This window comes from Phyllosticta capitalensis (assembly GCF_038381095.1).
Source record: "Phyllosticta capitalensis strain CBS 128856 chromosome Unknown BKA78scaffold_1, whole genome shotgun sequence".
In the NCBI taxonomy this organism is placed as follows: domain Eukaryota; kingdom Fungi; phylum Ascomycota; class Dothideomycetes; order Botryosphaeriales; family Phyllostictaceae; genus Phyllosticta; species Phyllosticta capitalensis.
In genome coordinates this window covers 885,014-911,540 of record NW_027117439.1, presented here as the reverse complement: position 1 = coordinate 911,540, position 26,527 = coordinate 885,014, and the positions used below count along the sequence as shown (strand labels likewise).

The window sequence follows — 26,527 nt, the reverse complement described above, 5'->3', positions numbered from 1 at the left end:
TGTGAGCGGCTACAATGTTTACGTCCTCAGCCACACCTTGACGGCCCTCGGCTGATCCCGGCGCCTGCGCCACAACTAAAAGCAGCCACCGCCACAATTATGACAGAGTCGCTAGAGTTTTGCTCTGTTCGAAAAGTGAATTCTTCAAGCTTGAAATGCTACTAAAACTTTTGCCTCAGCTCCAGGCTCGCCGGGGTGGCCTCATCTCCCGACGATTGAAGAAGAATAACGCCTGTAATGCCAAATTCAAGAAACCTCCGACTCCACGCTTTGCCTACTACTTCTCCTCCTCCTCCTCCTCAGTATCTTCCTTGACTGGTACCGTCTCAAAGGTTGTCTCCTTGTCCACATAGCCCTTTGCAGAGCGCGTTGTGAATTTGTACTTGCCACCATCCCACAGATCCTTGATAGTAAGCTCTCTTGTCCTGCCCAAGCTCTCAATAGCAGCAATCCGATCCAAGGTCTCTTCCAGGAACTTGTCGAAGCCTTCCTGTCTACACACCTCGCGGAAGGCATTCATCATCGGGACGGAATCGGCTCGCACCATAGCCTTGGAGTCAATGGTGAAGATGTTGATATGGTCGTAGTCTTGGATGAAGTCGGCGCGAGTCATGATCTCGCGTGCCTTGTGAAGAGGAACCTCGGGAAGGATGTGACCATTGTCATGGTCATAGGTCTTTTCCATGTCCTTCTCCATTTCGCAGAGCGCCTTGGCCAGAACCATGGCAGCGGAAGCGTACTTTTGCTGATCCATGACGTCGTCGTCCATGGGCTCGCCAAGAATGCCGCATTGGTTAAGGAACCACGTCTTTTCGGCCTCGCAAATCTGATCGCAGATTCCCATCATGTCCCTGGCCTTGGCAACCCTGCTCAAGAACGATAGCCGTCCGCCAATCTTTGAGTAGATCTCATCGAGCAAAGACTCTGGGGGACTTTCGCCGTGGTATCGCCAGCGATAGTGCGCGAGCGCTTTCATTGCCTGGAACTTGTTCAAGTCCCGCACAGGCGTTACCTCCATTCGAGTGGCATAGCGCTTCAACCGCTCATATACCCAGTAGTCATCGCTGTTGAGAATGACGGTGGCGAGGTTGGCGGCAGCCCACTGCTCTGCTCGTTGTTGCAAAAGTTCGAGCAGATCCTTGCCATCTTCGTCGTCGCGGAGCAGATGGACGCTGTTGATGACAAGGAGCAGGGGTCGACCAACCTTTTCCCTGCGCCGAAGAGCAACCTTTTCGAGTTTGTTGAAAGCCCGTTCGATGTCGAGTAGTGCAGAGGCATCGCGAGGGCCACGGATGGAGAACAGCGATCCAATGTTGTCTTCGTGGTATTCAAAATCCAATGCCTTTCCCAGACGGATGCGGAAGATTTCGGGGTCAGCATGAGCTTCCATCATGGCAACACCTTCACCATTGATCTTAGACATGGCTTCGATGAGCATCGAGGTTTTGCCGGTGCCCTTCTCGCCAATCAGGAGGTGGTAACGCCCAACATCCTCGCCGCGCATGATAGCATCAAACTTCTCTTGCTCTTCGCGGACAATCCAGTGGCCGTTCTCAGCTTCTTCTGGGCGTGGTGGCTTTCCTCTTGCTAGATCTAAGACGGGATCTCCTGGATTGAAGGCATTTTCCATCTTTTCAAGGACTGAGCGTTTGTAGTACCTCGTGTAGCTGTACCCAACGAGCCTGCAGAGCCAGATAAGCAAATGAGAAATGCATAGCCAGGACCTGGTGTGAGTGGCCTAAGGAGAGTAGAACAAGATGATGAAAAAAAAAGTGAAAAAAAAAACAAAAGAAAAGACGTTGCGACCAGAAAAATTCCAACAATATGTTGGGTGTCCAACATAGAGAGAAGGAACGAGGGAGCATGCAATTCACGTACCCCAAAATGGCAACAGAGGCAAAGGTCGTCGCAGCAGATTCAAACATCTTGAAAGCTGTACCTTTCCAGTCGTTGCCTGACTCGTTTCCATTCTTGCTTGATTTGCCGTCCTCATCTAGATTGGCCTCTGTTGGATCTGGCTGACCTGGCTGGGGCGCAGGAGAGCCCCCCTGAATGTAGCGCTTGCCGCAGGACGAGAGCAGCGGAGCGGCACGGGTCAACGGCGTGCGAAGATGGTGGACATGGCTCCGGGTCACGGATGCATCAGCGAAACGAAGGCCACGGGGGCTTGCTGATGACAGAGAGCGCAGCGCGGCGTTGAGCATGGGTGGCTTGTTTGAAACACGGAAAGGAAATCAAATAAAATCCGAGAAGAAACCGACGATGATGGAGCAAAAGAGAGCGAGCGAGCGAGAGTGTGGTAGGAGCAAGGAAGGAAAATCCGGGGGCAGGGAGAGACGACGAAGGCAAGGACTGAAGGGAAGGGGGTGATGGTTAAGAAGAAGAAATTGATGGTGTGGAGAGCAGCAAGGTTGACGTTTTGACGTGAAGCAAAGCGTCAGTCGGGTTGTGGCTGCGAAGCTTGGCCATTGGTGAATGGACCAACGCGAGACAAGACACGTTGAGGGCAGAGAACGCATCATTGCAGAGTGCATCTGTTGTTGCAGTTCAATTGTACTTGTACATGTATCTGCCGGTATAAACAGCTACCAAGAGCTCGCGCAAAACCGGAGCAGCCATCCGGGGAATGCTTTCCACGGCACCCGGAGCCGCGGGGATGCTGCCATGGTGGTATTTTCAATTCTAGACGCCGCCCTCTGGCGAACCGTGAAGCTGCGCATAGTGTCGCGTGTCGACCAAGCATCTCTGGCCTCGTCAGAGTGTTTTGGATGTGGCGCGCATAAGGAATAGAGCGGTCGATGCTTAAATCGAGTCGATGATGACTCTCGGGTTGAGCCCGGGCGGCGGGCGTGCGGGCGTCGCGACAAGGGTCGGGGCGAATATTATTCGGCTGCAGAGACGCTTTTGAACTTTTCCTTGAACTCGACCTCCCCCCAGCTCCCCTTCTCGCCCCAATCCCGCCTGTACATGCTAGATGCTCCTGTGAATCTTTGACAGGCCCATTGTCTCTCCTTAATCTTTCGGTTTTGCCTGCATTGGTCTCTTCCTCCTCTCAACCATGGCCCAAACCAATGACGCCACGACCCCAGGTATTTTCCCCGTCATCATCGCTCGTCGCGTGCTCAATTCGACACCCACGCAATTCCTGGCTCAATGACTGCAGGCTAACATCACTTCTCGACTTAGCCCACCCCGAGCCGACCGTTGCGGAAAAGCCGGTAAACGGAGATGCTGTCGCGGAACAAAATGGAGAGCAGGCGCAAGCCGACGGCACCGAGCAGCCAGTCGAGAGTATGTTTACATCAATGCTTCATGATAGCTCTTTCTGATCATTGGAATTAGCCGTCTTCACGCTCAATGTGAAACTTCCTCACGAGCCGTTCAAGACCCAGGTCTATGTAAGTTCTGGCGCAAACGCGGTGTGGCACAAGCAAAGCTGACCGTAAAAGGCCTCGTCACAAGAGCAAATTCAGGAGCTGCGTCAATCCATCATCGACACCCCGCAAACGTTCCAGTACTCGTGCTTCCACCTCCAATTCAATGGCGAGCGTATCAACGACTTCGTCGAGCTGGCCGAGGTCCCCGGAATTGGCCACGAGTCCGAGCTTGCCCTTGTCGAGGACCCATACACGGAGAAGGAGGCCAGGATGCACTTTGTGCGGGTGCGGGAGCTCATTGGCGCCGCAGGGAACAGGACCGACACCGCCTACGGCGTGACAGCTGGCGTGTCTCTACTGCACGATGTGGCACAAAAGTATCCTTCCAATGGCCAGAGTGCGCCTGCGAAGGCTGAGGCGAAAACTGAAAGCACGCCCTTGGACGACTACAAGTTTGAGGCCTCAGCTTCGATCCAAACTCTGCTGCCCCAGGCTCAAGACGCTGCTCCCAAGACGGTCAAGGCCATCTCCCTCTCTCCCTGGAACCCGCCCCCTTACCACCTCCGCCAAAAGGGCCACCTGCTGTATCTGCAGGTCACGACCAACGAGGGAGAGCAGTACCAGGTCACCTCGCACGTCTCTGGCTTCTACGTGAACAAGTCGACGAACAACAAGTTCGATCCCTTCCCCAGGACCGCTCCCAAGGACATTGCCGCCCACTCTTTGCTCACCCTCCTCTCGAAGCTCTCTCCCTCCTTCAAGGAGTCCTTCCAGGCTCTTTTGGAGTACAACAATGCCAAGGACCCTCTGGCCATGTTCCAGCTTTCCAACGCCATTCCCGCGAGCCCGTGGCTTGTCCCGCCGCCCTCTAGCGCTGCCAACACTCACCAGGCAGACATTGCGCGTACGCAGGAGAACTACCTTGTGTCCGGACTGGAAAACACCGACAGCCTCCGTGATTGGAACGAGGAATTCCAATCGACCAGGGAGCTGCCCCGGGAAACGGTCCAGGACCGCGTGTTCCGCGAGCGTCTCACCTCCAAGTTGTTTGCCGACTACAACGAGGCCGCTGTCCGTGGAGCTGTCTTGGTTGCGCGCGGCGAGGTGGCGCCTTTGAACCCAACGGAGAGCAAGGACGCACAAATCTTTGTCTGGAACAACATCTTCTTCTCCTTTGGCGCGGATGGTGTCGGAACCTTTGCTACGGACGGAGGTGACGAGGCAGCCCGCGTTGCTACTGGCAAGGACGTCCAGGGTGTCAAGGCTGTGAATCAGCTTGACATCAACGGTCTGTTCACGCCTGGCACGGTTGTGATTGACTACCTCGGCAAGCGCATTGTCGGTCAGAGCATCGTTCCGGGTATCTTCAAGCAGAGGGAGCCTGGTGAGCACCAGATCGACTACGGTGGAGTTGAGGGCAAAGATGTTGTTGCTGAAAACGAGAGCTTTGTCCCTCTCTTCGCGGAGATGTCCAAGGCCCTGCGTGTGAAGAAGCACGCTGTTTGGGACAAGGAAAACAAGCGCCACGAGCTTGAAGGTAGCGTGGAGACCAAGGGACTCCTGGGTACCGATGGCAGGAAGTACGCTCTGGACCTTTACAGGATATCCCCTCTTGACATTGCTTGGCTCGAGCAGTACTGGCAGGAACCCACGGAGGGCGAAAAGGAGAAGGAGAAGAACTACCCTCACCGCATGGCCGTCCTTCGTCCTGAACTCGTCGAGTCTTATGGACGTGTCAAGCTCCGGGAGTACATTAGAGTGGAGCTTGAGAAGAAGGCCAAGGCTAAGGAGGCCGCGAAGTCCGAGGAGAAGACCGAGGAGAAGCCCAAGGAAGACGGCGAAAAGGCTGCCGAAGAAGAGAAGCAGGAGCCCGAAAAGGATCGTGTCGACATCTCTGGCTTCCAATTCGCTCTCAACCCTGACGTTTTCACCGGCCAAGTTCCCCAGACGGACGAGGAGAAGGAGGAGTACGCCCGCGACGAATCGGATGTCCGTGCTGCATGCCAGCATTTGACTGACGAGGTCATTCCTCGTCTGGTCCACGATCTGCAGGAGGGCGATGTTGGCTTCCCCATGGACGGCCAGTCGTTGACCAGCCTGCTCCACAAGCGCGGTATCAACATCAGGTACCTTGGCAAGGTTGCCTCACTGTCGGACAACAAGGATGAGCCTAGACTTGAGGCTCTTAGGCGCCTGGCAATCCAGGAGATGATTGCTCGTGGCTTCAAGCACGTTGCAAACCAGAAGATCCGCTACCTGCCTTCGCCTTTCATCGGTGCTGCTGTCGCACACCTCCTGAACTGCCTGTTGGGCGGCGAGGTCAACGCCAACCCCACCGTTGAGATTGACTCTGAATTGAGGGCTCTGTACGCCGATGCCGACTTCAGCTTCGAGCAAGTCACCCCGGAGTCGCTCAAGCAGGCAGTTGTCGACGAGGTCTTTACCAGGTTCCGCTTCGAGGTTGGCAACAACTGGATTGAAGCTGGCAAGCACTTCCAGATTCTGCGTGAAGTGTCCCTCAAGCTTGGTATTCAACTCGAGGCCAAGGACTACGCTTTCACCAAGGAGCAGGCTGCCAGTGCACCCAAAATCGCCATTCCCGAGGCCAAGCCTGCCACTAACGGCCACTCGAAGGGCAAGAAGAAGAAGGGCGGCGAAAAGTCCCCCTCCCCCACAGCCACCCCTGCAACCCCTGCTCAAGTTGTCACCTTCCGTCCGGATGATGTCCAGAACGTCGTTCCCATCGTCAAGGAAGCATCGCCCAAGGTAAGTTGCCGCTGATGAAAAAACAGAACATTCGCTGATCTCAAATTCAGAGCATTCTTGCCGATGAGGCCCTTGAGGCTGGACGCATCTCGATCGCGCAGGACCAGAAGCAACTTGGCCAGGAGCTCTTGCTCGAGTCCTTGTCTTTGCATGAGCAGATCTACGGTGTCCTCCACCCCGAAGTCGCCCGTGTCTACCACCAGCTTAGTACGCTGCTTTACAGCCTCGATGAGAAGGTTGCTGCTGTGGATTTGGCTCACAAGGCCGTCATTGTGGCCGAGCGCACTCTTGGTGTTGATTCGTCTGAGACCGTCCTCTCTTACCTCAACCTGAGTCTGTTTGAGCACGCCAATGGCAACACCAAGGTGGCCCTTGGATACGTTCGCCATGCTCTCGAATTGTGGAAGGTCATTTACGGCAACAACCACCCTGACTCCATCACCACCATCAACAACGCAGCTGTCATGCTGCAGACCCTGAAGCAGTACCACGAATCTCGCCAGTGGTTCGAGACCTGTTTGGCTGTCAGCGAGGAGGTTTCCGGCAAGCAGTCTTCCAACACTGCCACCCTTCTCTTCCAGCTTTCCCAGGCGCTTGCTCTTGACAAGGACATGCACGCTGCCGTCAACCGGATGCGCGAGTCGTACACCCTCTTCAACCAACTTATGGGTCCCGAGGACCGTAACACCAAGGAGGCCGAGTCGTGGCTCGAGCAGCTCACGCAGAGCGCTGTTATGCACGCCAAGCAGATTAGGGATGTCCAGGCTGGTCGTCTTCGCCGCATCCCCCTGACCCCCCGCCAGAACCTGCGCCCCCAACCTCGCGTTGGTCAGACAGTTTCGGAGGCGACGGGTCGCACAGCACCCAACGCGGGTGCCCCCGATGCTGAGCTTCACAAGAAGAGCATCGAGGAGCTCGTCAAGTACATTGAAGGTGACACGCAAACAAAGAGCAGCAAGAAGAAGCAGCAGAAGCCCAGGAGGCCCGGTCGTGCCGGCGGCAACTAAGCGTTCTAGCGGAAAAAAGCATGGCATTTGGCTAGAAGAGTCAAAAACTTTTGTATGATCTCCCTTGTTATCCCGTTCGTAACATTTCTCCTCTCTTCGCGTAGATATTGAGCGGCGACGGTCTCTTTGTCTAGCATCGATCTTTGTATGTCGCGACGGGCTAATGTTTGCTGCGACCACGCATTGGAATGGACGTTAGGGGTAAAAAAGGCATGATGAACTGTATCAACTAAAAATCGCCGCTCTGGTACTGTACTTGATTTCTTTTTAGGGTGGTGCAGGCGTATGTACAGTTAAAGCGTAGAGCAAAGGACTTGCCATGTTGTTCAAGAAAAAACTAGCCAATGGGAACAAAGGACTTGTAGTGAGCTTGAAGGGCTGGGATATCCTTTTTATATTGCCAAGCGTTGCGTCATTGGCTCGCGCACGGACCAGAACCAAAACACCAAGCTTGACGCGCCCTCTCTCTCAACACACCCTCGCTCTCCATTGCGTATCCATCTCTCACGGCACTCACAACCGAGATGGCTAGTCCCAACGCTGTCGCAATGGCCTCTGAGCCTCCCGTCGCCCCGTCTAAATTACCTTCATGGCTCCGGTTCCCACTTCTAATCTTGCTGAGCTCAAGCACTTCGGTCGCGCTGCTCTCTGTAGGATCGGAGTTTCTGGATCCCCAATTGCGCGCTGTGACGCGTGCGGGAACAGACGACTTTCACGTCTTGGCCTCACTTAGTTGGAAATTCTTTGAGCTGGCGGTCTGCTGGTTTGGCAACTTTGACGGTGAGAACAAAAGGACTTCACCCATCCAACATCCTTGCTAACCGTGTTGTATCTAGACATCGACATCCTGTCGCTCAGCGTCCTCACTCACACGCCGTGGTTCTTCCTCCTCGCCACGTTCTACGAGGTCGCCCCCGGCAGTGCACTCCTCTGCCTCGCTGTCGACGCAATCTCTGTGGCCCTCCCAACGCGACTCCTGCGCCCGCGCGCGCCCACCCACAACTCGCGCGCGCCTCGCGCCGCCGTTCCCAACAAGAGCATCATCGACGACTTCCAGACGCGCGCAGCAACCTCGGCACTGGCAGCGGCCGTCTTCGGCGTCGCCCTCTACACGTCGCTCTCTACCGGCTTCCTGACTTCGTTCATGCTCACGCACTTCGATGGCATTCCATCGCTCGAAAGGGCACACTCCCTGAACCTGGTCAACCTCGTCATCGCCCTGCTGCCCATCGGCTACGCGGCACGCGAATTCCTGCTCACGCCCTCGCTGGGCGCGCTGGAGAACACTGGTGACGCGAAGCGTAAAGCCTTCAACCCGGAGACGGCAAGCCTTTGGGAACACGTGCTGTACAATTTCTGGTGGTACGAGAAGGGCACGCGCGTGCTGCTGAGGCGGACGACGACAGTCGTGGCCGTGGGCATGGGACACGCGGTGGGGCACTCGGTTTTTGCGCTCGAGGGCGGCGACGCCGTGGGTGCGGTTGGCTTTGCCGGCATCTGGGCTGCGGCGACGATCGTGACGGCGGCGCTGTATGCCTGGGTCGAAGATGTGTGAGGGGTTGGAATGGCTGGAACGACGACGCTGAATGACTGGCTGGCTCGATTCTACTTGGATTCACGAAAGATGCGGAAAAATGACTGACGAGTCGACGCGTACGTATCGCCGGAATGATGGATCATTGTGATTTGATGCAGTGTGGTGGTTTGCGAGATGCATCTATCTTTCTCGCTCGGCGTTCAGATGCGGTTGCTGGGCGGACGGAGTGTGCTGGCAAGGCGTTGACACTTGTATGCGCAGCTGGTCGGGTCTGTCGGTTTGTTTGGTTGTGAACGGGCTGGATTCGACTCTGGTATCATTGCTGCGTTCCAAAGACTTGTTCAGGTCAATCGATCTCGGGAGGCAATTGTCTCCGCCACATTATTGTACTTGAAAATCAAACTCGACAAAACACCAATTGTTCCAAAGTGAGCGCTGAGCTGTTGGAAAGCGGCAAATCCTTCCCAACAGCAGCAGCGGCGTCCGATTTCTGAGCCACGTAAACAGGAGGATACATCCGAGGGCTGCAAGCTAGCAGGAAGACCAACAGCGAGGCAGGCAGCGACAGCATCTCGCCCAGGGCATTCACGTATACAGTATCAAAACAATTCGATTGGCATGACCGACTCTCAACTACCGACTGCTACTCCGCACTACTGGTCAAGGAGATGAGAAAGAAAGAGTGGGAAGAATAATACAACAACTTTTGATGATGATATGCAAGACATTCAGAGCGCCGACCTATCGTACAGATTGATGATGGAGTGCCATCCATCCCCTTCTGGCATGATATAATGCCACGTTTTCTTTTTCTTTTTTGTCTCTTTTGGTTTGGTTCCCCCCCTCCTGCCACGGGTAATACAGTAGCGACAGACTCCTCCTCCTCCTCCGCCGTCCGCACCGTGCCGCGCCGTACGACGTCCCTCGCCATGCCCCATCCGTCGTCTTGTTGTCTTTCTTGGATTCAGTCTGTCGTAGTCTTTTTTCAACACGCCCCATTCTTCTTGTCTGGTCCATCTCCGCGTCTTGCTGAAAGCGTGGGAGGGACCGGCACGGCACGGTACAAAGACTCCTTGATGCTTCCTCTCCTCCTCCTTCTTGGGGGTTTCGGCCGTTACAGTCATTAGTCGAAGACATTAAAAAGGATCGAAGAGAGCAATGGTGACGGAACATGCATGTGGAAGCAAACACACCGGTAATGACTGTTGGGGTAGCGAGTGACTTGGGTGAGATGGAGGAAAAATGAAGCAAAGTGGACTGAGATGAAATGAAGCAACAATGAAAATGGGGAGATGATAAGCAAACTCTCAAGGTGAAGAAATGCAGAAGAGCAATTTCATGACTGAGACAAATGGCAATGCAAGACATCGCCCTGAAAGAAGAAGCACATGAGCAAACGTGTCGAGACTGAAAAAGGACAAATTTTCATGCACTGTTCGCTCAAAGACGAGAAAAGACCGCCAGGAGATGCTGCCTATCTAAAACGCAAGAAAGACAAAGAGCCCACCGACCTACGCTGTGGTATCAAATACGACAGGCAACCAACCAACAAGCCAGCCAACCCGATCTAGGTGGGTAAGGGGGTATCATCGAGGAGGAGGAGGGAGGCGGGGTCGTTGGGTATGTGGGTTGGGAGGAGGAGGCGTCAGAGGGGAAATGCGTGAAGAGACGCAAAAGGGAGAATGGACTCGCCTCGGGAAATGAAGGAAGATGAGAAAACAATGCCAGCCAACGAGAGTAGGAAATGCCGCCCACCAACAAGAAGATTCGTCCGTCCATCCGTCCATCCTTCTCCTGCCGTACGTTTGAAATGCATGTGCAAATGTCGAACTCAAGTGGCCGCAGTAAGCGAATCGAGGAACCAGCAAAGCCAACAACACATGCCACACCAGAAGCAGTACCGCGGATCGCAGCAACATGACGCGGAGACAAACAACAAATGCAGGACCAGATATCAGCCGCCGCGCAAAAAAACAAATTCGCCGCCTCTTGACCTGTCAGCCGTTATAATTCCACACAATGGGAACACACAGAGGTACATCTACAGGCACTCTAAATCATGCCGGCCCAGCTGCTTGGATAGCCGCCTTGGTTCAGCTGGCGGCTGCCGTGGCTACCGCTCGCACCGCCAGCACTACCACCCTGCATTCCGACCAAGTCGGCGTATGCCTGGTGATTTTGCTGGTGGTGTGGGTGATGCGGTGGCGAGGGGCTGTTGTGGTTGCTAGTACGCGGGTCCGACATGTCGATAGCCGAATCAAATTGAGGGTGGTGGGCATGGTGGCCGGCAAACGAAGTATTCAGCGAGGGATGCTGGGAATCGGCAATCCCACGGCTGCTACCGGGGCGGGAGGAAGTGGACCCTGTCGATGGTGGTGGTGGTTGTTGTGCAGCTGGAGCTGCACCAACGTTTTGGTTGGACAATTGCGCTAAGGTTTCCCGCCGGCGTTTTGGCCCGTCCTTTGCTTTTGGATGCGAGTGACACTACCAGACGATAATTTGTCAGTAAATATAGCCGGCTTGTTTTGTGGTTGGCCTTTGTCGAATCAAGACAGTGCCAAGGGCTGCCCGGGCCGGGCAACGCGGAGGTGGGACTCCCGGGAGGATAGGGTGAAACGTGAACAATGACTAATTTTGAGACGGTAGGGCGAATGTGTTTCAAGGCCTAGCCGGGAACCCAAGGCCCGAGCGTTGGGACAATGGGTAGAAATGGTAGGGGTAAACAGGGGAAGGAGGATGGGGAGATACGTACCTTATAGGCGTGCCTGAACCAAGTCGTGCCCTTTTTCTTGCTGCTGACCAGCGCTACCCACTCGCCACAGGTACCGCACAGGCCCTCCCAGACATCCAAATTGCCCTCTGCGCGGCGTGTTTCCTTGGGCCCTTGGAACGCAGCACCCGTGTTGGCGCTCACTCCGTGCGTGAAAGACTTGTCGTACCAATAAGCACTGTTCTTGAGAACGAGCCAACGTCCCGGCTTGCACAAGCCGCACCATCCCTCGCGCTTGTTGCCGTGCCCCCGCACCCATCGTGGGGTATACAGGTCGCCCTCGAAGCGGAGTTCTTGCTCTTTTGGTACCATGTCCGGATCTGACGGGTGCATGTCCGACTCGGGCGGGTCGCACGGTTCCTGCTGAAGGGACTGGTAGAGGTTTGGCGGATCGGAAAAGTCGGCAAAATGGGCCGAACAACCACTGTGGTGATCATTACTCTGGAGCAAGCCGTAGAAGCTCTGAGACGGCAATGGGCGCGGGGCGTCGAGCTGAAGCCTCTGTCCCGGTGAGGAGTAGTAAGGAGCGTGGTTCGATGGAAGCGGCTGCTGGGATGAGAGCATGCCTGGCTGCTGCATGTTCATGACGTGCTGCGGCCACGCGGGCATGGAATGGTAGCTCTTGTGAGGATTCAGACGCTGGCTGTACATGACTGAATATCTGTCTTGAACCTTGCGCGCAGCTGGTGCTCCTGACGGTGTAGAGGTTGGCCCAGCAATAGACCATCGGTTCTGGCGGTTGCTTTCCATGCTGTATGGCGAGGATCGGATGCCCCCTTGAGAGGGCTGGGGCCCTGGGGATGTCTTTCCACGACTCACAGTTCGTACGGGGTCGTTTCTCTGCGGCGACGTCAAGGGGGAGAGCAGATTCGATGATGGATCATAGTTGCCCCAGCCTTCCATGTCAGAAGGCGCATAGGAGACACTGTCTGGTTCGGAGTAGTCTTCGTAAGTGGACATGTCGGGTATGAGGCCGGTGCTCGCGGTCGAGACGGACGCGCTGGACAGGCGCTGTCTAGGGTTCTGCAAGTAGTTGCTCGAGTTTCCATCGGCGCATTGCCTGAGGTCGATGATGGGGTTGTTTTCGTCACCACCCGCGTATCCAGGATTGAGATCAGGCATGTCTTGATCCATATTAGGAATGTCCATGTTGCAAGCTTTTTGGCCCCATGAGTCTGAAAAGGACGTCAGGAGAAAAACAGGCGCATCTACTGGAGACTTACCCGTGTCCATGACAGGTCGTGAGTAGTAATCTCCAGATGTCGACACATTCGACCAGCTGTAGCTGGGATAAGCTGGACCATTCATGCTGGCCGGACGTTGGGAAGCGGTTGCGGGGACATCGAGCGAATGTCCAGAGGTCCAGCTTGTTCCGCTTACGCTGGATCTGTTGGATGCGGCGGTGACGGCCATGATATCGGGCTGTGATACGGACCACGTGCTCGAGGGCTGGTAAGGTCGCGAGACGGGCTCGGAGAGGTGTGGCTGTGCGGTGGTTTGTTGCACAGAACCGGTACCGTATGGGTACATGATCTGATTCGCGTTCCGCGAAGGGTCTTGGACAAATACATAGGGGCTGCCATGTGCCGGAACATATCTTTTATAAAAAATCAGCGGTAGAGTCGATGGTCGGCTACGCGTGATGGAAGACGTACTGGGAAGATGCATTGAATTCCATTTTTAGGGCCGAAGAGGGAACGAAGGTCGACGGACGCCGAGGACTAGTTGAATGGCCAGTTAGGACGACGAATCGAGTAATGCATGACATGCATGGAAGCAAGCCGCCTGAAAGGTAGCTGCGGGCTCGCCGAGGCAAGGGCGAAGCTCGTGGAGGAGGGAGACGTACGGATGCAGCTAAGACAGGCGGGTAGATGGTATGGCAACGAGGGAGACGAGGGAGGGTCGTGTAGCTGCGGTAGAACGTTGGAGGCCGTACGGGAAGTGTGGGTGGTGGTGGACGAGGGAAAAAAAAGAGTGACGGAGACCAGCACCACAACTCGCTGCCAGCGGCGAGAGATTATTACACAATAACGAGCGGCGTCGAATGAGAGTAGGGGGAAGGCGGCAAGCCAAAAGAGCGACAGGGCCAAAAGTAGGGCAAGGAAAGCTGGCGGGCAGACAGGGCTATAAGACTTGGGGTTGTGCAAAGATGGTGATTGCGGTCGAAAGATGACAGCAAGGCCGCACTTGGTACAGTTAGCAGGCCGGCGAGTCGGCGGGCCACTCTCTCACGGCCATGGCCTCCGGGAGTGGTCCGTAGGCCAGGCGCCTTGGCTATCTCAGGTTTTGCAACAGCGGGAGCTGAAGGAGCGGATGCAGAGGCGGCTGTAGCATGAGCCGAAGAGTGCTCCGGCTGCTATACACATTCGAGAGCGGTGGACTCGAGGCCTGCGACGAAACGAGCCGAAACGGACGCGGTTTCAGGGTCGACTTCGTCTTTGGAAGCCATGGTCATTTGGAGATGGTGGGCGGTGGGTGCTGGGTGGGGAGTCGGTGCGAGTTGAAACTGAGGCCGGGAAGCGAGAGAGCGGCCGCCCTGTCCCCTGTCCATCATCAACACCACGAATTCATCATCGTCGCTATCAACATCCCACGCCATTGTATTCTCTTTTTCCATAGCAGTCATCAACTCTCGACTTTCTTGCTACCAAACTTCTCTCTCCCCTCACCCGCCCCTCTCACACCTCACTTCATTCCACCTTCCCCCTCTCAACACCACGTCTCGAGGTTGCATCCACCCACTCTGGGCGCCGCCACGCTCACCCGTCACGCGTACGGTATTGCGGTATCGACTGTGTAACCGCGTCTTGGCTCGTTGCCCCTGCTCCCTCGCTCAGCACCCAGCACGTTTGATCGACGTGGGGCCCTAGCAGTGCCCGTTCTCTACCACACCAGACACCACACCAGCCAGCCTTTTTTTCCACCGTACCCACCGCCCTCAGGTCATCCGCTCAGCTTTGCCGCTGTCAAGACGGCTCCTCCCAGGTCAATCGACGGCTGCGTGCAGCACAGCTGCGCAATGGCGCATACCACCGGCTCAGGAGCTGCACCACCACCCTCCAAAAGAGCCTCCAGATCTGACGCCCTAGGCTCGCATAATCGGTTTTGCCCGTTGCGAATTGGCTCGCAGCCAACGTGTTACCCGCCGCTGGCCACCTGGACGGCGCCCACGCTGCCATTCGCCGGGTACGTCGTGATCGCCCTTGTCCGCGCAAGCCATCATTCTTCGAACGTGGTTGGCCTTGGTCATGGGCCGTCGTCCGAGGACCGCCCTACGCCGTGATCACCCCAACATGCAGCATGCTCGATTCGGTTCACGGAGAATTCCCACCAGGAATCCACACGTCATCGCCAGTAGACCCGGAGCCCGCCTCAGGGGGAGATTCCTCATTGCCTCATGGCAGCTGAGCCTTCTCCGCTGACCCAGACACTACTGCACGCTTTGCCAGAAACAAACGCCAAAACGAACATGGATTGCCGACACGAGTCCCACCCCTTTTCGACTTTGCCGTCAGGTCTTGCCTCGACAAAGGCCGCTGCACCTTCTTGACCGCCGCCGCCGCTTCAGCAAATCACCATTGCTCCGACACAAATGGTGCATGTTGGGTGTGGCCGAGCAGGATTTTCAACGCATTCATCCATTCCTTGGCCAGCGCTGTCAGAACACGGTCCCAGCATTTTCCACCGCCCATGTGCCTGTTTTCTGGAAAAGGCTGTCGATGTTCTCACGTCTCTGCCTGGCCGCCTGAAGTAAGAGAAACTGTGCATAGTATCCGCAACGGCATCTCCGACCAGTCTTTGACTTGAAATTCTCAAGGCAATTGAAAGGCTGGACCGCTGCGCAGAGGAATGTGGCAGAATAAGCATGAAAAGCTCCGCAGACCCTGAATATTCACCACGCGGTTGTGCACACCTTCAAAGACGGCGCCAGGCCTAGACGCACATGGAGCGACCCCTCTGCTGACTCTTGCAGGTAGAATTGGTTCTCGCGTGGCCTTTTGACCATGTACCTGCGCTGCGAGGCGCAATGCGCCAGTTGCCCTCTCCACAAGCTAAGCATTCCACGTCTTGGCCCGACAGTTGATGAACCTCAAGACAATGGCCAAAAAACTTCAAGACAAAAAAAGGGTGAGCATGAGGCAACCCTGCATGCATAAAAACTCGTTTGCCTTCTCGAAGACTAGGTCAGCCTCCAGGATGATGCCAAGACAGGCAACAGATGTGGCTTTGCCGACTCCACCTGGTCTGGATCGTTAGACGAATCAACTATCGAAACGAGAGACACACATGGCATGTTGAACACGTCCATGTTCGCAGATACGACTCGATGGTCCCGATTGAGACGAGTGCTTGACGGCGCGTCCATGACCCAGATGACCAAGGGGTACAAGAACAGGAAGTGACAAGGACAGGCACGACCTCACCTGATGCGGCATGCTCTCGCTACGGTCGACCAGTCTGCAGGTGTTGCAAAGTACCGGCAAGCTTTGATTCGTCCAAACGGGCAAGGACCTGGGCCTTCCGTCCTTGGTTCAATCCAAGGTTCAATCGTAGAAGATATAGAGTGTGTAACGTCCAGCGCCACAACCCTATCCCGTTGCCGACCTTGTTACAGCCCAGTGCTTTGACCGGCTCCCTAGTTGCCGCGCAAGCACCCCGGACGGCACCAACACGCTAACGGCCGCCCCGCGTTGGTGCTCTGGCCGTCAACGGCAACAATCCACTGTGGCTTCAAGCCGAGTACCATGGAATATGCCCTTGTCGCCGTCATTCTGTACCACTCTGCTCGCAGCCTGCGGTGGGCCGACAATGACTGAACTTCGATCAACCGGCATATGTCTTGATCCCTCATCTGTCCACAATCTCACATGAGCTCAACAGAGCAGGCTGAAGCCTGGACAGTCTCCAAAGTGACTGGGTACAACAGGTAGCCTGCAGGATGCATCTCGGTTGCAACCTTATAACATGCACTCCACGACCGTCTTTCAAAACACCATGGGACCAATGGCAACCGCCATCATACGTAATTCTCCTCATTAACCAATTGCGCCCGCAGCTCCCACTATCTCTTCAGCAACTACTCCAACCACTCTGTCAATTTCAGACAGAATTCATTGTCCATCTCCGCGTCCACTTGCCGTAGCGTCCTGCACGCATGCGTCTCTTCCAACGTTCCTGTATCAGCACCAATGCCAGCTACCATTGCCGACATGACCCCGGCACACCTCACAAACCTCTCCTCTCACACCCTCTATTCGCGACGAGACCAGCCTTGTATCCTGTTCACTTTCACCGATGCAAACCTCCGGTCTGGTGGTCATGCATGCAAAATTCCAAGAGGCATTGACGCCACTTCGTCGCAGCCAGCACGCATTCTTCGCCCACAGCAGCAACATGTAGCCCTACGAATGGTGGTTCGCATCATTTTTTGTGGCACACTGCCCGGTTCGAGATACCAGAGTGCTTACCCGCCTGCGCGCAGAACGTGCACACCTACTTGCTCACAATTGTGCGGCACCAAAGCCTCGTTGGTCTATGTTGACTTGAGCGGTGGGCGCACTCGCGCTGCAGCATTCCGCCTGATACAACCAGTCAACCAGAAACATTCCTCTGCATTGGACCGTAGGAGATGATGGTATGGCTCGGATTCGTGCTCGCGCACTCGGAGTAGCGCTATGAACTGGGCGGGGAGGGGGCAGAAAAGAGGGGTCTCGGGACTGCAGATGAGACGCGCCTCCAACGCTGCTGCTGCACCAGACACAAACTGCCGGCAAGAGAGGAAACAACGGCGGTCGACCTCAACCACCAGCTGGACCCTCCCATCACCGTCGTCCGTGGTACTGCCATCAGAAATCAGGTTTGCTCAGGGTCCAACAGCCCGTCACTTTTTTCTCAAAGACGTCAATCAACCCCACACCCCTTACAGAACGTGCTGCTCATCTACGATCATGGTCCATCTCTTTTGTTGCTTCCACCGCAAAGACCGCTTCACTTTTCATCCTCCCCTCCACATCTCAAACCATGACGTCTCGCGCACTGGACACCACCTGGCCACTGGCCAATCCCTCAAATCCCCCAACGCACATCCCAGCCAATCTCGACAACGACCATGACCAAGAAGACACACTTGCCCTCCAACACTTGTTCACCTCATCCGGGCCATGCGGCCACGCGACCACGTCTGATACTGATACCTCTACGGTAGGTGATTGCTGCGCCGTCGTCTGCCCCAGGCCAGCACAGCCCAGGCCAGCAAAACGCACTCACTCAGTGGCCTCGACTCAACTCGATCCCGACTCCTACGTACCATACCGACGGCAGATGGCGGCACGGCACGAGCACAGGGCCAGCCCACAAAAAATCGACCGAGTGCAGAAGGCTTAGCCGCCCACCATGTAGGTAGGTGATGCCGCGCCGTCGCCTCAACGCCGGCAGCACTGCTACCCGCCTGTCACCCATTCCCAACAGCGTTGGAACGGTGCATCAGGCCAGTGACCGCAGCACGGCAAGCGTAGGCAGTTCGGCGACCAAAACCACTCCTTCTCCATCTTCCTGCCTTACCAATCCGTGGCGCAGCTCGGAGAGCGAGTTCAGCGAAGCCATGCCGTTTTCGCCGGACTCGCTCGCATTTTGAAGCAATCGCACCAGTTCTTTTCCCTTTTACATCCACCTGTTATTCACCATCCTTGACCGTGCGCTCCGCCTCCCCCCCATCTCGTCCCGTTCCGTCCGAAACACTGCAAGCATGCACGGTCGACGTGAAAAGACCAGACCCAGACTCGACTGTCTGGACTCGCTCAGTAGCAGGGGAGCGGGAACTGGCGATCGAGGATCGAGGGTTGCGGATGAGGCTGCGCTGCGCGGAAACCGAAAACTCGCCCTACCAACTACGGCACTCCTCTCCCCTTCCATAGTCTGTGGGAAGAGGCTGTGCACGTACCGTGTGCTTGGCTAGTAGCCAGCCCCAGTACATGAGGTAGAGTAACCGGTGGATGGACAGGTGAGTATCAGACGGGTTCCCATGCCGTAGGGCAGACAACACCTACCATCCTCAGTACCGGCTAGTCAGCGAAGAGACATGGCTTGTGTGTGTGCGTGCGAAAGCGCACGGCCGCTCTGGCCCCAGCGCCTCCCGCGCCGCGTCAATCAAACAGGGGCAGCGCACGAGGAGCAGTGAAGAAGAGCAGGTGGACTGAGGGAACGAGGAAGGCTGATGAAGCACGAGGACTCACTGACCTACGGAAGGATCAAGAAAACCCCACCTACTACCACCTTACCCCTGCCTGGCCACAAACGCGTCTACGTAACTACGTTACGACCCCCCACCCCCCTGATGATAGCAAGGAAGAACAGAGATGGATCCACACTGTGAAACTACCCAAGTGCAAGTTCCTATCTTTGTGCAGCTAGCTCCGCAGTGGGGTCCTTCTTTTCCTCTTCCGTCGTCACTCGTCGTCGTCCGTTCAGAGTATTTCTGGAATTCTTGTTTTTTTTTTTTTTTTTTTTTTTGGCTAAATTTGAAATGATGGGTGATGTGCCGATGTTGTTTGATCCACGCCTTGCCGTCACGGAGGAGGAGGTAGGTCATGTCATGTCATAGATGGACGGGCCAGCGACGACGGCGGAGTGAGTAATGGTGGTTTGTCGCGTCTGTGGTGTATGTAGGTGCCCATCGGATTGGTTTGCCGGGTATGCCGATACCTGTGTAGTTCTCCATGCGGAATGCCTGCTTCACTACCCCCCCCCCCCCCCCCCCCCCCCCATGGATTAGTACGTCTTTTGCACGTCGCTGGAGTACGGCGAGGCAACTTGGGATATCTAGAATGAATGCTACTCATGTACTCATTCGCGCGGCAGTTGTTTTGGGGGGTGCACATGGATATATACAGAAAGAGAGGAACCCCATCACCGGGTTCTGCTTTTGCCGCTTGGCGTCCAGTCTTTACTACTGATCACTAGGCTTTCCTTCCCGTCCACTTCTCCGTTTCCTCTTACTAGCGTTGACAGGCTATATAGGTGCAGAGGCATCTAGATAGAAGACGAACCGAATCGGAGATGCGAAGCAAGGAGGGCAAGTTATCATGGAGGGCGAGGGTAGTGAGAAGGAGCAGGAGGTTATGGACAAGGAAGGGGTCAAGGTCGAGCCACACATTCATCAGAGTCTGTGGTGGAAATGTGAGAGACGCGAGAATTGGCACGGCTGAAAGGCGGCTTTCTGAGGTTGGAGAAGGTATCCCAATTCATGCCGTTCTTCCTACCAACGGACTTACAGGCGACTCGACCCTATACACACGACACCTGTGGTATACGCACCCTCGCTCTCCTTTTGCCAACCCCTGCTCAAAAAGCAGATGAAACCAAGCCACCCAACGCCTATCTAATGCAACCTCTTGATCCCATATCATTTCCTCTACAAGCCCAATCCCGGTTCCAAGAAATGAACAACGCTCTTCAGCCTCGCGTCACCGCTAGATCGTGATCTCTCACGACTGCTTCTTGACGCCCTCGGCCACCTCGTGGAGTGCAGCTTGCTGTTTTGCCTTTTCCTTTGCCTTCTTTTCACGGCGCGTGATGAGGCCCTCGGCGCCAATACCGCCAAAGACCAGTCCGACGCCCAGCCACTGCATGCCGTGGATCGTGTGGCCGAACCAGACGACCGAGAGGACCATGGTGAGCATCTTGCGCGTGACGGTGACGGTGACGAGGAGGAGCGATGAGAAGTGCGCCAGCGTGTAGACTGTGAGGCAGGGACATTAGTCTGGTTTCTTGAAATGTAGGGGCTTGTGGGTTTCCAGGGAACTTACAGATGAAGACTTGTCCTACAGCTCCGCACGCGGCAAAGGCCAGCACGTCCCATCCAACCTGCGGATGCCTCTGCACAAAGTCAAGGGCTTGCGCCAGTTCGCCCGCGTCGCCTGCCTTCATGCCAACAAACGCGCCAACGGGCTTTCCAGCCACGTAAGGCGAAATCAGGAGCCAGACACCCGTCAAGGCCGTACTCATGAAGTTCTGCGCACACATCATCTGCGGGCCCGAAAACGGCTTGAACGCCGTGAAGATATGATCCTGGGTCGAGTTTGTCAAGCCATCAAAGAGTAGGTTGATACCAAGCAAAAGCAGACCCCACGCTGTGCTGCCGCCCTCGACGCTGCGCTTACTGGCCTTCTTTGCAGTGCTCGGGTGGTGGAGGGTAAAGACAGCCACGCCCAGCGTCACCAGAGCCACCACGGCGTACTTGTAGAGCGGGTAGCGCTTGCGGAAGACGGTCAAGTGCAGGAACATGACGGGGAGCAGCTTGCAGCTCTTGGCCAGGATGAACGTCACGTAGTCGATGTACTTGAGGCTGGCGTAGCCGAAAGGCGAGGCGAGACTGCTGGTCAGCGCGACGAGCGCCAGGGGACCGAATATGCGCGACGAGGGGAAGATGGCCGGCGTCGGTCGGTTGCGCGGTTTCGAGGACAGGAGGTATACGTAGCCGGTCAGGAAGGCGAATGACGACTGAATTGTATTGAGGACGAGCGAAAAGGTCCAAGTTTCTGATTGCGGTCCATAGCGCGTGGTGGTAATACGCTCTTGGAGAAGAGCCCAAGTAAGACTTTTGGTCGGTCAGCTATATTCGTTGCGACGCCAGGGGAAGGAAGGGAGAGAGAGGTACAAGGAAGCATAGATGCCCGCGACGCAGATTACCAGCTGGACGAGACCAGCTTCTTTTTGCGCAGGCTGTGGCCGGGGATTTGCAAGCGCAGATTTAGCGTCACCATTCAAAAGAATTTCGGCTTTCGATTCGACGCTGTTGGTGCGCTGCTTGAGGTCGCCGTTCTGCGCATCCGTGTTGGAGCGCCCCATGATAGGACACTTGATCTGAGCTGTAGTTGGGAGGGATGAAAAGAAGGACGAAGGTGAGCAGGAAGAGAAGCAAAGAAGGAATCTTATTGACAAACAGACATGGTAAGAGCAAGATGGATGCGATACAAAGAAAGTTATATGGTTGAACCGGAAGCAGTCTGAAATGTGGCATCTAGGTCCCTGTAAGGCCAAGCTTCCCGCCGATCCGCCGCTCGCCGAGGCTGAAGTGGAGCCTCAGCGAGGAACCGACTCGATGCCCCGCTATGACGCTAGACCGAAACAGCAGCTGACCATTGTTACAAAACACGCCGCCTGAAAAAATTATTCCAGTAACTTTCTCAATAACCCATACCAATCGGACTGTCTAATTGGACGTGCCTGTCTCGTCACCAATGACCAAGATGCCCAAGACCCTTGAGGGTTCGCATTAGAGTACCATGGATTCTCATGCTCCGCAAAGTCAACCATGTTGGTCCTCATAGAGAGCCATGTCAATCTCGCTCAATGTGTTGGATCGCGTGCCCGGCAGCTACAGGGAGTCCTCAGAAGCCCCTGATCAAACCAAAGGAGAAAAGCAAAGCCCTTCCAAGACAATTGACAAGGAGAAAACGCCGTCCCATGATCAACAAAGTTCCGAGAGATGTCAACTTGACCACCACCGGACAACCACAACTAATAATGCAACATTCCACAAAAGAGAAGCCCAACAACCTCCTCTAGTGACAACACCTGTACAGGAAAGCAAAAGAGCGAGAAAACAGGAAGCAGATATCATCTACTAAAGGGGGCAAGTTTCTGTACCAGGGCCGGTGCTTTACCGTGATGCTATGCCGTGCAAAATGCCACACAAACAACAATCCCGAGACCCGTGCCTTTCCTGATGCTCTTAAGGTGGACGAACCAATGGAAGGGGCTTTGTTCCTCCACACTTACGTTCGAAGCCTTTTGTTCTTTTGCATGCTCCGTCGTCCCCTGCTTTCAATCCCTCTCCGCCGCCGAGTTCCACGCCGTGACCGTGCGGGTCCGCTTTTCGGTATCCAACTCCTTGACACCTCCTCATGATCGTACAGGCTCGTCGAATTAGAATGGGAATCCACCCGAGTAGGCCGATCCTCCTCTTCCTCCGGCACGAGCACCCCCAAAACCGCCGCCGCCAGTGTTGAAGGAGAAACCGCCGGGAGCACCTCCCATACCACCACCGCCCATACCACCGCCCATCATGTTGAACAGCACGTCAGCCGGGATGCCGCTTCCCATGCCTCCGCTAAATCCACCACCGAAACCGCCGCCACCGAACATGTCTGCTGGGTCCATGAGGTCCTCGCCACTGTCGTAACTTGCTCGTTTTCTACGTGAAGTGATTTGCGTTAGCTGCACGGCGTCTTGTAACACAGCAGTCATGACTGCTCATGTGAGATTGAGAGCAAGAAGACTTACTGAGAGTCGCTCAAGGTCTCGTAAGCTTCGCCAACGTCCTTGAAGCGTTCGGCTGCCTCGGGGTCATCAGGATTCTTGTCGGGGTGATGGATAATGGCCAGCTTCCGATAGGCCTTCTTAATTTGGTTGTCATCGGCGTCCTTTTCGACTCCGAGGATCTTGTAGTAGTCTTTGCGCTTGGCCTTCTTCATCTCCAGCTCGGCGTTGCGAATCTCCTTTTGGATCCCGGGCTCGGAGGGGTTGGCTTCCTTGATGGCATTGTACTCGCGCAGAGCGTCTTCCCAGTTGCCCATCTCCCCAAGCGCCTTTGCCTTGGTCAGTCGAGCCTTGACGTAAGAGGGATCAAGTTCAAAAGCCCGCGAGGCGTCGTCCGCCGCTTGTTCATACTTCTTGAGCTGTCCATTTTGTGAGCATGTGCCAATGTGCTGTTTTGGCCGTGCTTACCTTGAGATAGCACCTAGCTCGGTTCTGGAGGATCTTCGAGTTGGTTCCCTTGTTCGCGGGGTCCACTTCGAGTGCTTTTGAGTAAGTGTCGACGGCCTCCTGATACTTTCCGGCCTTGAAAGCCTTGTTGCCCTCTTCTTTCATGCGGTCCAGTTTTTGCACTATCCGCAGCCACTTGACAGCATCCTTCAAGTCAGGATCGCCAGCCAGAGCTTGCCGGAAGTGTTGAATGGCCTTTTCGTTTTCGCCCTGAGCGTAAAGCGCCCGGCCTCGCAGCACGAGCGCATCCGGATCCTTGTTGTCTCTCCGAAGCAGGGTCATGGCCTGGCTCAAGGCCTCGCCGAGGGCATTGGCGTTGCCCATCTTCAAATAGGCCTCGCCCCGCATCAGCCTCCACTTCCTCGGGAGTGCTACACCCTGACCCAAACCTTTCGCAGCCTGGTCGAGGGCGTGCAAGACCATCGATCCAGAAGAGCCGGTCCGCAGCAGGTCTTCCGCAGATGCAATGTGGTGGAGCATAGATTGTGCCGCCGCCTTGTCCGTGGCACTTGCTCCAGCCCGCTCATACACATCCAGAGCCTCCTGGGGACGTCCGAGACTGGTGTACACGCGCGCAAGACGATGCAAGATTTTGGGGTTGTTGGGATCCAGCTCATCCGCAGCCTTGCAGTCCTCCAAAGCCTCTTCGAAACGGTTGGAAGATATCAGAGCAGCGGCGCGGTTGGACCTGTAGGTTGCAGACTTGGGGTCGGCCTCGATTGCTGCGGCGGTGAGTCAGCGGCATGCTTCACATTGCAAAATAGGTTTCGCAAGGATTGGCTCCAGCAGTAAATCAAAAGGGAAATGCGAAATTGAAGCTGTCTATGAGCTGGAAAAATAATGGAGGGCCAGAAAAATGGTGAAGAAATTAGGGCCGAGTCGATTTGATACGCACCTTTCGAGTATTCCTTGATGGCATTTGCGTAGTCCTTGGCCTTGAAAAATTTGTTTCCAGCAGCCTTGAACGATTCGGCATCTTGAGGTGTAGGGGGAGCAGGCGTCTTGTGCGGGGGCGGAGTGGGAGCAGGCTTATCGCCATTCGTCTCCGGGGCTCCATTGGCCTTGGGCGATGGACTCGCGGGAGCGGGCGAGGCAGTAGCCTCACGGTCGACGTCCATGGGAGTGTTGGGGACGCTTTCCGCCATCCTGGCAGAGAGCTTGCGGCGCTCTTCGGGTGGGAGATTGAGTGGGTGGGTGTCGCGGTCTTGGGAGGCCGAAGAGCGCGACGAGAAAGTAGAGCGCTTGGTGGGAGAGGTACCAGAGCCAGGCCGACGATGACGTTCCTTGGCAGTCGAAGAGCGGGCGGACTGCCTTGTGGCGGTCGAGGGCTTTTCGGGAGAGGCCGGGGCGGAGGAGCGCAAATGTTCGTGCTGAGGCGGGCGCGGTGGAGTTGGACCGTCGTCGTCGCTCTTCTTCCGCGAGGAATTTTTGAAGATGGTTGGCAGGACCATGGGAGCGACGGCGTGTACGGAATCTGGCAGGGCGTTACAGGACGGGACGCTTATTCAGACGACGGGTTGGTGGTAGCGTCTCGAAACTAGGTGCGCACTTGTACCGGTTGTTTTTTTGAGAGTCGGGATACCTACGAAAGAAAGGTAGTTCTGCTCAGGTTTGCTTCTAGCACCTTCGATGGACACGATGGCTGGAGTGCCTCTGTTTGGCGAGGTGTACGCGCCGCAGACAGTCAGCCTCGCAGCAACAGTTGCCTGCCTCTGCTCTCCAGTCTCGGTCGTTATCGATAGCGCTCATGGTCGTGACGCCGTTATGCTGTTTTTGTTTTTGCGATCAGATCACGCCCAGAGCCTAGCAGCCGCTCAGGCGTCCACTCGTGCCATGAAACATTTATACCAGCTCCAAGTCCATTTTTGAAGAGCCATAGCCCAACATGTCTTGACACCCTCTCTATGTCGAATTCAAGCAATAGAGTCGGTTGTAAGACATGACAGATCAACGCAGCCTCTGAGTAAGGATGTCGCGTGCCTCTTACTGGCATCCAGATGTGTTGGCTGCTACAGACTCCTCATCCAGCCGTCGCGGAACAATCGATGGGGAAAGTGTCAAAGAGGGGAAAGGCAGCTCGGCATGTCCCTTCTCCACCCTGAACTGCATTGGTGACAACGCCATCCAGGCAAAGTCGATGGTTGGTACACCACGTCCAGCTTCTTCGCGACATCGTGGCCAACCAAGTCTTTATTCTCAAAAGTAACAGGATCAATAAACACCAAATTGACAGCAATAGCCACGTCTGACGCTGTCAACCAGCCAACCCTGCATCAGCACATGCCGCCCACCACTCACATGGCTCCTTTTCCAGTCAAACCTGCAGCCATGGCGCGTCGTGCATATTTACAAATCGTTGCACGAGGAGACCATGTTCAAATGCCGACGATAACGCAAGCTTCCAGCTATCGATAGCTCTACGAAGCAAAAAAGACGTCTGGCCTTGCCCTAATCATGGCCTGTCGTCTACTCAAGCCAGTAGGAAGCTGCGCCCAGCCAGGCACGCACGCCAACCGAGAGAGTTGAGCTCAGATCTGTCGGATTGTTCGCGATGCGGCTGTTCCGCCCGCTTTCCGCTCGCTGGTTGTAAGCCCCGCGTGACGGTGCATGGCTTGGTCTTTGGACAAAAATCGTGGCATTTGTGAGGAATATAATACGAGTCTTTGCCCTCATAATGAGCTTGCGAATGAAGAGCTCTTAGAGATGAATCCACAACAAGGTGACCATTCATCACTCGAAATTTTGGACGCAGCGAGCAACCCAAGCCCACAGAACTGGCGCAGTCGACGAGTCGAGAGTGCCACGACTTTTGGAGCTCGGGGAACATAGCTCCCGGTTCGAGAGCTCCCATCCCCACCTGGTCATGACCTCAAGCTGCTCTACATGCCCTTGCTCTTATCTTACTCTGTCACGCTAACTCGCTCTTGCTCCTTCACCTCTTCTCCTCTTGCAGCCGTTCTGCGATCCAAATCTCTCTTGCGTCTCCGCCCTTCGCTCTCAATAACGGTCCGACCTCTCCTGGCCCCTCTCTACGTCACCGCTTCAGACCCCGGCAAGCTTCAAGGCTGATCGGCCGTCGGAAACGTTGCCGCGCCATATTCTGCACGGCCTTGGGTCGAAGAACAGGCCCGCCAACGCATATCGGAGCTCGAGTCCTTCCTCCTCACCTCCGCATCACGCGCTTCTCCAGCATCGTCAGGTCGTTATCAGTGGTCGCCGCCGTGCGAGCTGCCGGAGCGCACCAGCTCGCTGTCTAGCCCCAACCAGTAAACCCGTCGTACCTGCGCCTAGCAGCACGTTTGCG

At 55.6% G+C, this 26,527-nt stretch overlaps 8 protein-coding genes across 8 annotated transcripts; 3 read left to right on the top strand and 5 right to left on the bottom strand.

Annotated features, from left to right (window-relative positions):
- Window positions 1-30: 30 nt before the first annotated feature.
- Window positions 31-2,553, bottom strand: BKA78DRAFT_301629 (uncharacterized protein). Its single transcript, XM_066887374.1, has 2 exons — window positions 1,879-2,553; window positions 31-1,682 (listed from the first exon to the last, which is right to left on the bottom strand). Exons 1-2 carry the CDS (start codon window positions 2,202-2,204, stop codon window positions 278-280), a joined length of 1,731 nt encoding a protein of 576 aa, XP_066748973.1. The 5' UTR covers window positions 2,205-2,553; the 3' UTR covers window positions 31-277.
- Window positions 2,554-3,058: 505 nt separating this feature from the next.
- On the top strand, window positions 3,059-7,150 carry BKA78DRAFT_348414 (putative eukaryotic translation initiation factor 3 subunit CLU1/TIF31; the record flags this gene model as incomplete). Its single annotated transcript, XM_066890631.1, has 5 exons — window positions 3,059-3,089; window positions 3,187-3,291; window positions 3,343-3,398; window positions 3,450-6,143; window positions 6,194-7,150. 5 exons carry the CDS (start codon window positions 3,059-3,061, stop codon window positions 7,148-7,150), a joined length of 3,843 nt encoding a protein of 1,280 aa, XP_066748972.1.
- Window positions 7,151-7,674: 524 nt separating this feature from the next.
- On the top strand, window positions 7,675-8,705 carry BKA78DRAFT_348413 (uncharacterized protein; the record flags this gene model as incomplete). The annotated part of the gene is made up of 2 exons (XM_066890630.1): window positions 7,675-7,930; window positions 7,987-8,705. The coding sequence occupies 2 exons, from the start codon at window positions 7,675-7,677 to the stop codon at window positions 8,703-8,705; spliced, it is 975 nt and encodes a 324-aa protein (XP_066748971.1).
- Window positions 8,706-9,343: 638 nt separating this feature from the next.
- Window positions 9,344-10,340, bottom strand: BKA78DRAFT_6049 (uncharacterized protein). The gene has a single exon (XM_066893449.1). It carries the CDS (start codon window positions 10,053-10,055, stop codon window positions 9,429-9,431), a length of 627 nt encoding a protein of 208 aa, XP_066748970.1. The 5' UTR covers window positions 10,056-10,340; the 3' UTR covers window positions 9,344-9,428.
- On the bottom strand, window positions 10,166-13,135 carry BKA78DRAFT_348412 (uncharacterized protein; the record flags this gene model as incomplete). Its single annotated transcript, XM_066890629.1, has 4 exons — window positions 10,166-10,198; window positions 11,440-12,632; window positions 12,681-13,054; window positions 13,113-13,135. The coding sequence occupies 4 exons, from the start codon at window positions 13,133-13,135 to the stop codon at window positions 10,166-10,168; spliced, it is 1,623 nt and encodes a 540-aa protein (XP_066748969.1).
- A 322-nt stretch (window positions 13,136-13,457) lies between these two features.
- BKA78DRAFT_6067 (uncharacterized protein) lies at window positions 13,458-14,340 on the top strand. The gene has a single exon (XM_066893452.1). It carries the CDS (start codon window positions 13,790-13,792, stop codon window positions 14,255-14,257), a length of 468 nt encoding a protein of 155 aa, XP_066748968.1. The 5' UTR covers window positions 13,458-13,789; the 3' UTR covers window positions 14,258-14,340.
- A 5,600-nt stretch (window positions 14,341-19,940) lies between these two features.
- Window positions 19,941-21,303, bottom strand: BKA78DRAFT_245021 (UAA transporter; the record flags this gene model as incomplete). Its single annotated transcript, XM_066884087.1, has 3 exons — window positions 19,941-20,194; window positions 20,262-21,052; window positions 21,113-21,303. The coding sequence occupies 3 exons, from the start codon at window positions 21,301-21,303 to the stop codon at window positions 19,941-19,943; spliced, it is 1,236 nt and encodes a 411-aa protein (XP_066748967.1).
- Window positions 21,304-22,383: 1,080 nt separating this feature from the next.
- On the bottom strand, window positions 22,384-24,674 carry BKA78DRAFT_244732 (uncharacterized protein; the record flags this gene model as incomplete). The annotated part of the gene is made up of 4 exons (XM_066884059.1): window positions 22,384-22,651; window positions 22,741-23,135; window positions 23,185-23,945; window positions 24,119-24,674. The coding sequence occupies 4 exons, from the start codon at window positions 24,672-24,674 to the stop codon at window positions 22,384-22,386; spliced, it is 1,980 nt and encodes a 659-aa protein (XP_066748966.1).
- Window positions 24,675-26,527: the final 1,853 nt, after the last annotated feature.